Genomic DNA, 9,542 nt, shown 5'->3' on the forward strand with positions numbered 1-9,542 from the left:
GGCCAGCGCGCCTCCGCGCAGGCCCTCTCCGCCGCCTTCGAGGAGCTCTTCCCGGGGCAGGTCGACGCCCTCATGGTCGACTTCTGGACCGAGATTGTCGGCCGCCCGTTCGTCCGCTTCCCCGAGGGCTACTCGTTCCTCGCGAAGAACCCCCCGCTGTGGAGGGCCGCGTGGAACTATGGCCGCTTCCCTGTCACCAGGCGGCTCACGGAGGAGTTCGCCAACGTCGTCGGCAACCGCAACTTCCGCAACGCCCTGCACCAGTTCCACCCGCACCTCATCGTCTCCGTCCACCCGCTCACACAGTTTATCCCCCTGCGCGTCCTGAGAACCCTGGACCATCCCCCGCCGTTCGTCACCGTCTGCACGGACTTGGGCGGCGCGCACCCCACCTGGTTTCATCGCGACGTCGACTTGTGCTTCGTCCCGTCGGACAAGGTGCGCAACATCGCCATGCGCTGCGGGCTCAAAGAGCCGCAGCTGCGCCAGTTCGGCCTCCCCGTACGCCCGGCGTTCTGGCAGGACAACACCGACAAGCCCGCCGTTAAACAGCAGCTGGGCTTATCCACGCACTCGCCCACCATCCTTATCGTGGGCGGCGGCGACGGTGTTGGCGGTGTGGGCCGCATCGCCCGCAGGGTTACCAGCCGAGTGTACGAAGACCTTGGTCCCAATGGCGCGCAGGTAGTTGTCGTCTGCGGGAAGAATAAGAGGCTGCACGACGAACTGCGAAAGTCCGACTGGCCTGTCCCGGTCGTTGTCAAGGGCTTTGTCAACAACATGTCGGAGTGGATGGCCGCGAGCGATCTCATCGTGAGTAAGGCGGGGCCGGGGACGATTGCAGAGGCACTCATTCGGGGGCTGCCCATCGTGTTGTCAGGCTTCCTGCCGGGGCAAGAGGCCCCGAATGTAAAATATGTCACGGAGGCCGGCGTGGGTGCGTTTAGTAAGGACCCCGAGGCGATCGCAGATATCGTCACGGAATGGGTTTCGGATCCAGCGGAACTCGCAGATAGGTCGAAGAGGGCAAAGGTCATGGGGCGGCCAAATGCTACGTACGACATTGTTCGCGAGATTGCCAAGTTGGTCGATTTGGAGGAGGTTGCGGCCCTCGGGGCGCCGATAGTCTAACATGACTGATCCTTTAGATGCGGGGTTGTATCGCGGCGCAAGCCTTGCACCGGGAAAGGGTTTTGTGGAGAGCCGCGGATTCGCTAAGCATCGTGCTAGCCTTTTTTAACCCACTGATATTTGTTGTCTTGTGACTGTCCTCTTGTTCAGAACCGCTGATTTTCTCGTGGAGTCGCATATGTAAAAACGTGTTGTTTCTCCGGTTAACATGGATGGTTTTAGAATGGCAAGGAGGCAAAGCCGCAAAATCTAGTAGTATCCAGCAGCAGTTTTATCAGGATCATCGCTCTTGCCTTCTGTTTCAGGAAAGCACTAGTAGATGCCTTCGTGAAAGAGGCTGGGGTTGCTGTTCACAGGTCACATGACCTGCTGTGTGCAACGCGATGTCATATTTTGAAAGAACATCTCAGGGCCTTTCTTTGAGTGTGCTCACGATTTTATCTGCTGTACCGAGACTCTTGTGGCTATCCTCTACGAAGGCGACAGGACCTATTAGAGCGGGCAGCTTTGATGGACGTTGAATTAGTGTGAACAAAAATAGTGTGCTCACCGAACTGATGATCTGCTGGAGTGCTAATTTTCCGATATTTTCGTGACGGAGGGCGGATCAAAAAACGATGCTTTATAGGCAGCGTATTTTGGCGGGTAGCGAGAAAACGGTCGACGGTTGCTATAGATCAACTCTGCAATCGCAATCCCTGCAATTGCTGTTGCCGTCACATTTACCTTTCTTACACCTGTTCAGAGCTTCCGATCGCTCCAAAACGTCTGTTGAACGGAAGCATTCAAGATGTCGGGCCTGGTTATCGATGGACAACGCGAGTCTGGACAGGATGTGCGCACCGGAAACGTGACGGCCTGTGTAGCGGTTTCAAACATCGTCAAGAGCTCGCTCGGTCCAGTCGGCCTGGACAAGATGCTCGTCGATGAAGTTGGCGATGTGACCGTCACAAACGACGGTGCCACCATTCTTCGCCTTTTGGAAGTGGAGCATCCTGCCGCGAAGGTGCTCACCGAACTTGCTGCACAGCAGGATGAGGAAGTTGGAGACGGCACTACTTCCGTCGTCATTCTCGCCGCAGAACTTTTGCGTCGCGGGAACGAGCTCGTTAGATCTAGAATTCATCCCACCAATATTGTCGCGGGGTATCGATGGGCGATGAGGGAGGGATGCAAGTATCTGAAGGACAACCTTGCCACGCCCGTCGATAAGCTTGGGAAGGAGTGTCTTGTAAACGCCGCCAAGACCAGCTTGTCAAGCAAGATTTTGGGCAGCGCGGAGAGCGAAATGTTTGCGAACATGGCTGTTGACGCAGTTCTGGCAGTCAAGACACCGACTACGGGAGGGAAGTACAAGTACCCCATTGACGCCATTCATGTCCTCAAGGCACAGGGAAAGAGCGCCCGGGAAAGCGAACTGCTCCCGGGCTATGCCCTGAACAAAGCTCGTTCGAGTCAACTTATGCCGCAACGCATTGCCCCAGCAAGGATTGCCTGTTTGGACATTGATTTGCGTCGTGCCAAGATGAAGATGGGCGTTTCTATCCTCATTGAGGATCCGGAGGAGCTGAACAAGGCGCAGGAGAAGGAGCTCGACATTACGCGCGACCGAATCAACGCCGTTCTGAAGGCGGGTGCGAACGTCATCCTCACGACGAAGGGAATTGATGACGCCGCTTTGAAGTACTTTGTGGAGGCTGGCGCGATCGCTGTCCGGAGAGTTTCAGAACGCGATATCAACCGAATTGCAAAAGCTACAGGCGCTACCGTAGAGGTGGCTATGGCGGATCTCAGCGGCGAAGAAACATTTGATCCTTCGCTTCTGGGTTCCGCAGAGGAGATTTATGAAGAGCGCATCCGCGACGATAACGTACTCATATTGAAGAAATGCAAATCCACTGCGGCTTGCTCAGTGCTCCTCAGAGGACCCAATGAATACATGTGCGATGAAATGTCTCGTTCTTTCCATGACGCAGTATGTGTCGTTAAGAGAACACTTGAGTCTAACTACGTCGTGGCAGGAGGTGGTGCTGTGGAGGCTGCATTGTCAATTCATCTGGAAAACTTTGCCAAAATGCTTGGCTCCCGTGAACAACTTGCGATCGCTCAATTTGCCGAGGCGCTGCTCGTGATTCCGAAGACATTGGCCATCAACGCCGCTAAGGACTCTACCGATCTCGTCGCAAAACTGAAGGCTGTTCATCATGCCGCTCAAAACGATGACTCAAAAGCAAATTTTTCAACTTTCGGCCTTGACCTTCAAGCCGGGACGTTACGTGATAATTTGGCAAAAGGAGTTATTGAACCTGCAATGAGCAAGAAGAAGATCATTCAATTTGCAACCGAGGCAGCCCTAACCATTATTCGCATTGATGACCTTATCACGATTCGTAAGAATGAGAACGACGGATCTAGTCCCTACTAATTTTTACCTCGGGTTTTCCGTAGATATTTGTAAACGACTGCCAAGGGCATAAAGGTGAATTGCTCTTGTCAAGCGTCCGCGGGATACTACCTAGATGAGAACGCCACGCTGAGAAGACGGCTTGCAAGTGTGCATCTCTCAACAGCAGCCAGATGAGTCTCACTTTATATGCAAAAAAAAAAAAACGGTTCTCACGCAATATATCCAGTGAAGATCATTTTGTCAAGTTATAAATCTACTCGATAGAGAGGAGTCATCGCTAAGCGAGCTCAAAAGTCAGTGACGCGTCCGTTCTTCGCCCAGTCGCCGTGGCGAGTCGGCTCGTATCCGCGCGGTCCGTTCCACTCAGGCCCTGACGGGGCGTCCTTGTTCCACATCTCTACTAATTCCGGCTCGTCTTCGTTGTCAGTCTCTTCCTTTTCATGTTCGAGCTTGCCCTTTACGGTCTCGCTCGCGTTATCCGCATCTTCTGTGCGGCGCTCTTCCCCCTCTGTTATGTTGCTGGTCATAAGGCGAGATGACGGCCACCTTCCGTTTTGTGCCATGCTCATTGTGCGGGACCTGGAGAGCGCTCTGCAGAACAAGACAATCGACGAATTCATGCTGCGGTACGCTTTTGCGAGGTGCTGCGGGCTGCAGCTATCCAAGTTGGCTCGGGGGACAAGAGCACGTTCGCTTGATGAATAATATTTTATTTTAAAAATTAAAAACCCTGTAGATTTTTTTCTCGGGCTTGTCCCAGCCTTTGCTTTCCATGTCAACGGATAGGCATTTCTATGAACCGACGTTTGTTGCTAGCTCTCTAGACTGGAGGGCTCCTCCCGTAGCTTTTTGAAGTCTACGGTACTCTGTATTCTGTTTGTAAGAATCTTCTCGCGCTTAGTTCTACTAAGCGAACTCGCGTCGTGCACATCAGCGTTTCTTTTCTGCGTCCATACCAGCTTTAAAAATGCAAAAGGTTCTCGACAGAACTCCTATCAAACTTGAATGGTACATGAAAAAAGCAGTGTTGCAGCATCTGCATGGTCTCATTAGACAGGAGTACGAATGAGATTGATATTAGCTGCATGCCGTTCTCATAGCCATCCATGTGCAAGGGTAGCTGAAGAGGACATCCATGTTCAGTCCTTCGTCTCTAACTGACTATGGCCCGCAGTTGTTTACATGGAAGCGTCGGATCTACTCTAAAACAAAAAGGCGAGGACAAAAGCAAGAATCTTGAGGGGCTCGTATAAAGGAATACTATTGTTGAGAGTTTGATGCGGTTCTAACTCGTATCTTATTTGTTCACAATGCAATTAGTTCACTCAAACTTGATTCTCCGCAGCATGAGTTTACGCAGATCGAACTTCAGATACTGATATGCTATAGACCCAAAAAGCTTCGACTACCACGAGTTTTTACACATACATCACGCATTAGTCTGTTGTAAAATTCCTTCGCAAGGCATAATATGAGGGGAACACGCTTTCAAAAGCTTTTCCCATGCAAGGAACGAATAGGACAGTTGACGATTTTATTGGAACGCTTTGCGCAAACGTGGAACCAAGACGTGGCATTAGTAGAATTCGATTCCCAGAATACGGATCCCACAATATAAATTACCGTCGCAGTATTTGTGAGCTCTTTATCAGAAAGAGAACCAAATCGGCGAGTTATTCATGGAACGATATGCTGTACACAGACGAAGCACCAAGACACAGCACCAGCAGCTTCCAATTTCCCGAGTGCGATACGTAGTTGCCGTCGCAATGTTTGGTAAGTTATTTTTACATGAAATCAGTCTCTAGTCGGTTGGCAGAAGCGGGCAGGCTGCAGGTTCGATCACACATTCACCGAAAACTATAACAAGGTGACGTAAGTTTCATTTCTTTATGCCTACAGTTTTACACAAGCTGAACATCAACCAGGACAAAGCCTAGGTACATTACACATGGTACGAGGTGTCGCCTGAGAGGAGGTCAAAATTCGAAGAGGGATGTCGGGGTCGCGCGCTGCTCACGGAAGTGCCGGCACCAAGCTGGGGACAATCTACCATCGTCCTCCCCTGCCACCTCCGCCGCGACGGAAGCCGCCTCCGCGGCCATATCTAGACTGGCCGCCTCCTGGCCTCGCATATCGCGCAAGTTCTTCTAGCTTGGGCGGGATCTCCTGCCCAGCATCGCGCATCAACTGGATCAGGTCGCGCGCGCTCTTGCTATTATTCGAAGTGAAGAGCGTGATAGAAGTTCCCTTCGCCCCAGCACGCCCCGTTCGCCCGATACGATGTACATAATCCTCTACGTTATTGGGAAAGTCAAAGTTGATTACGCACTGCACAGCCTTCACATCTATCGGAGATGAATGTGAATGGTTTGTAAGAAAGAGACACAGTCAAAAAGAAAGTTAGCAAACACAAAGAAACAGTGCTCGGGCAAGGGATATCCCCGCGCCGACGTTGTTTCCTGTAGATTGAATCATTCTGGTGCTGAGCCGAGCTCCATTGCTGTGGAGCTCGATATGCATGAGAAATGAATTCATCACTCGCCTCGCAAGTGCTTGGGAGCGAAGCGCATGAGTCTCCGTTTCTCTTTTGCTGCAACTGTGCAGCAAAAAGGAGAAGACACAAGCAAGCGTCCTTGTTCTCTTTCTCTCGGCCAATACCTCGGTCTCAAAGTGCCCACACCTCGAAGTGGAAGAACAACGACGTTTGTGACTTGTGCCAACAATCGCAGTGTCGGCACGGCGAGAACCAATTGATGGATATGTGTTGACCATAGATATGTTTGGTCTGGTCACACATATGAAATCATCGTGTAAGAGCACCGAAATATCGGGGCATCAAAAGGCGGTCAAAAGCATCACTCTGTAACCCCGTTAAGACGCTACCCGAAAAGAACAAGTTACGCTCGCCATTCGCCGCAACACGACCCGCGCACATGGGGAGGGCTGGAAAAAAACAACGCAACGCGAAGTAAGGAAGAAGACTGCAAAACGTACCTAACCCGCGGGCTGCGACATCTGTCGCAACCATGATCGGCGCTCGCCCAGCCTTGAAGTCAGCCAGGGCACGATCACGCTCGCTCTGATTCTTGTCTCCATGGACGGCGGCGGCTTGGAAGCCGTCATACCGCAGATCTCCGCAAATTTCATCGGCCTTGCGCTTGGTCTCCGTGAAGATCAAAACCTTGGGGAAGTCGCGTCCGCTCTCGGCGCGAATGCCGTCCAGACGTGTGAACAAAATTCGCCTCTTGTCATGATCGTCACAAACCTCGACGATCTGGGTAATGTCCTTGTTAGCGGTGAGCTCAGTGCTTCCAATCTGGACCTGGACCGGCTCCTCCTTCAAAAACTCTCTCGAGATGTTGACGACATCCTTTGGCCAAGTTGCGGTGAACATGAGAGTCTGCCTATCCGGACGAATCTGGCCAACAATAGCCCTGAGCTGGGGTTCGAATCCCATATCAAGCATGCGGTCAGCCTCATCCAAGACCAAGTAGGTGACCCTCCTCAAGTTTGTCTTACCAGACTCCAAAAAGTCAATGAGCCTTCCCGGGGTGGCGATAACAATTTCGACGCCTCTCTCCAAGTCCATGGCCTGGCCGCGCTTCGGCACACCTCCATAGACGCAGGTATTCTTAATCCTAGACGAAGAGCCAAACTTGGAGCACTCATCCTTGATCTGGACAGCCAGCTCCCTCGTCGGGGCGAGGACGAGGACAATAGGGCCGTCGCCCCTCTCCAGGTAAGGCTGGGCATTGATATGGACAATGGCGGGCAGAATGTAGGCGCAAGTCTTACCACTTCCCGTCTGGGCCACGCCGATGACGTCCCTGCCCGTGAGGGCGACAGGCCACGACTGGGCCTGGATTGGGGTGGGGGAAGCAAAGCCGCAGGCCTTGATCTGGTCGAGCACGTAGTCCGGGAACGAGGCTTCATCAAAGGTAGTGGTGGGGCGCGGGACGTTGGAGCCCTTGGTTGAGATCTCATGGCGCAGGCGGTAGGCCTCGACCTCCTGCGGCGGGCGGCTCTTGACGTCCGGATGCTCCATGTAGAAGTCCTTCTCGAACTTGGGCAGCGAGTTGTACGCGGCCTCGTTCCACTCGAGCTTCTTCAAGTTGGCGCCGAGCTCGCCACCGCCGCCGCCGCCTCCGTACCCACCACCACCGCCGCCGTAGCCGCCGCCGTAGCCGCCGCCGCCACTTCCACCGTAACCTCCACCGCCGCCGCCGTAACCTCCACTGCCGCCGCCACCGTAGCCGCCGTAGCCGGCGCTTCCACCGCCGCCGTAGCCAGCGCTTCCGCCGCCGCCGTAGCCGCCACTTCCACCGCCTCCGTAGCCGCCACCGCCGCCGGCCTGGTAGCCGCCGGCCGGGGGGCCGCCGTTAGCGTATCCGCCGCCGCCGCCGCCGCCGTAGCCCCCTCCGCCGCCATATCCGCCGCCTCCGTAAGAAGACATGTGAGAGCAGGAGCGCACAAACAGAAAACTCGCAAGCTAGTAGCGGGAAGGTGGTGCGTGTGGTTGGGAGCGGGTCGCAAGCGAGGAAAAGCAAGGGCAAAGGTGGGCGGGCGAGTAAGGGCGGGCGGAAACGGCGGGAAGCGGGTTTGCTTTTATAAGGGGGCGGAGTGTGGGGGGCGACAGGTGTGTCGGAAAGGGCGGGTCTGCGCGCCGTCGTCGGCCGTGCGGGGGACCGCCTTCCGGTAGGGGCGGCGGCCAATGGGATGCGCACACGGGGCGCGACACGGCGCGGCGCGGCGCTGGTGGCCACCCACGTAGCCACGTGGCGCAAGCGGCCGCGGCGGGCGCGGCTTTCCGCAAATTCCGCCGCGGCTTACATTCCGGCTGCGGCGGCTGTAAGGGGGCGGCGGCTGTAAGGGGGCGGCGGCTCGCGCGCGCACGCGGACGACGGTTCCAGAGGCGTCCCGAAGGTTCGGTTCGCAGGTGGGCACACGTGGGGCGACGTGCGGAAGCTGCCTCGAGCCCCGTTTCCGTGTGACACGTGTTGCCTCACGCCTTGAAGCCGTGTACACGTGGTCGGGCCAAGCTTCCGTGTGACACGTGTTTCTTCACGCCTTCAAGCCGCGTACACGTGGACACTGTAACGTTACCACTGTAAAGTTACCACTGTACGGGACTACAGTACAGTGTAGCGTACAGTACAGTGTAGCGTACAGCACGTGTACTGTATGCGCTCGGCCTCCACGCCCATGCGCCAGCCCATCCATCTCCCTCCGCCTCCGCTCTCCCGTGTCTCCCGGATTTTGCGATTTTGCAACAGTTGAAAAAAGCAGGCGGCGTCCCTGAAAACGTGTCAGCGCTCGCCGCAAAGAACGCGCCCCCTTCCGTTCCCGTTGCCATCCTTTCCCTTCGTCTTCTCCCCAACAAGCCTCCCTTTGCGCCTCAGCAATCTCCCTTCGCCCCCCCCCCCCTTCAGCACGCGTGCCGCGCCCCCCCACCCACCCGACACATGTCGTCGTCCACGGCCAAGAGCTGGCTAGCGGCGGCGGCGCAGCCCGTGCGCGCGGCGGCGCCGAAGGCGGGGCACCTGCTGCACCGGACGTACCACTTCAGCTACGTGCGGCGGACGTTCGAGAAGAAGGCGGAGAACTACGGGGCGCAGATCAAGCGGATCGCGGCCGTGGCGACGGTCGAGGAGTTCTGGGGCGTGTACACGCACCTGCAGCGCGTGAGCAAGCTCCCGCCCATGACCGACTACTACCTCTTCCAGGAGGGCGTGCAGCCGATGTGGGAGGACGACGCCAACAAGCGCGGCGGCCGCCTTCTCCTCCGCGTCCAGAAGCACGCCAGCCCACGCGCGTTCGAGGACCTCTGCCTCGCCGTCATCGGAGAGCAGTTCGACACGGATGACATCTGCGGCATCGCGTGCAGCGTCCGCTTCCAAGAGAATTACCTCAGCATCTGGGTCAGGGACGCGAAGAACAAGCCCGCCATCGCCGCCGTCGAGAACAAGGCGCGTGGCATCCTCAAGCTGCCCGCGGCCTGCGT

General features: G+C 55.7%; 5 protein-coding genes; 3 read left to right on the forward strand and 2 right to left on the reverse strand.

Moving 5' to 3' along the window:
- The window catches only part of CHC_T00008381001 (Monogalactosyldiacylglycerol synthase fragment, family GT28), a gene marked incomplete at its 5' end in the record, with an annotated part of 1,134 nt that extends 3 nt beyond the window's left edge, over positions 1 to 1,131 (forward strand). The window contains one exon of the mRNA XM_005709995.1: positions 1 to 1,131. This exon is cut by the window's left edge and continues 3 nt beyond it. Within this exon, the coding sequence (XP_005710052.1) occupies positions 1 to 1,131 (1,131 nt within the window).
- Positions 1,132 to 1,236: 105 nt separating this feature from the next.
- Positions 1,237 to 1,341, reverse strand: CHC_T00006798001 (hypothetical protein). Its single transcript, XM_005709996.1, has one exon. It carries the CDS (start codon positions 1,339 to 1,341, stop codon positions 1,237 to 1,239), a length of 105 nt encoding a protein of 34 aa, XP_005710053.1.
- Positions 1,342 to 1,921: 580 nt separating this feature from the next.
- On the forward strand, positions 1,922 to 3,779 carry CHC_T00006799001 (hypothetical protein). XM_005709997.1 is given in 2 exon segments: positions 1,922 to 3,556; positions 3,557 to 3,779. The coding sequence occupies 1 exon segment, from the start codon at positions 1,922 to 1,924 to the stop codon at positions 3,554 to 3,556; it is 1,635 nt and encodes a 544-aa protein (XP_005710054.1). The 3' UTR covers positions 3,557 to 3,779.
- Positions 3,780 to 5,587: 1,808 nt separating this feature from the next.
- CHC_T00010240001 (ATP-dependent RNA helicase DBP2, putative) lies at positions 5,588 to 7,994 on the reverse strand. Its single transcript, XM_005709998.1, has 2 exons — positions 6,536 to 7,994; positions 5,588 to 5,886 (listed from the first exon to the last, which is right to left on the reverse strand). Exons 1-2 carry the CDS (start codon positions 7,992 to 7,994, stop codon positions 5,588 to 5,590), a joined length of 1,758 nt encoding a protein of 585 aa, XP_005710055.1.
- Positions 7,995 to 8,722: 728 nt separating this feature from the next.
- Positions 8,723 to 9,542, forward strand: CHC_T00010025001 (Translation initiation factor eIF4, subunit E, type 2; the record flags this gene model as incomplete). Its single annotated transcript, XM_005709999.1, has 3 exons — positions 8,723 to 8,783; positions 8,828 to 8,886; positions 9,073 to 9,542. Coding segments are annotated over exons 1-3 (590 nt in total), but the record flags the coding sequence as incomplete, so codon positions are not given.

The sequence above is a fragment of the Chondrus crispus genome, genomic scaffold (genome assembly GCF_000350225.1).
Source record: "Chondrus crispus Stackhouse genomic scaffold, scaffold_50, whole genome shotgun sequence".
Taxonomy (NCBI): Eukaryota; Rhodophyta; class Florideophyceae; order Gigartinales; family Gigartinaceae; genus Chondrus; species Chondrus crispus.

What these genes read in the sequence shown, in the direction of transcription:
- CHC_T00006798001 (XM_005709996.1), bottom strand. Translation starts at nt 1,341, where the DNA reads ATGTTAACCGGAGAAACAACACGTTTTTACATATGCGACTCCACGAGA.
- CHC_T00006799001 (XM_005709997.1), top strand. Translation starts at nt 1,922, where the DNA reads ATGTCGGGCCTGGTTATCGATGGACAACGCGAGTCTGGACAGGATGTG.
- CHC_T00010240001 (XM_005709998.1), bottom strand. Translation starts at nt 7,994, where the DNA reads ATGTCTTCTTACGGAGGCGGCGGATATGGCGGCGGAGGGGGCTACGGC. An exon ending in TGTCGCAGCCCGCGGGTTAG is followed by an intron (nt 5,887 to 6,535) that starts GTACGTTTTGCA and finishes CATCTCCGATAG; the next exon opens with ATGTGAAGGCTGTGCAGTGC.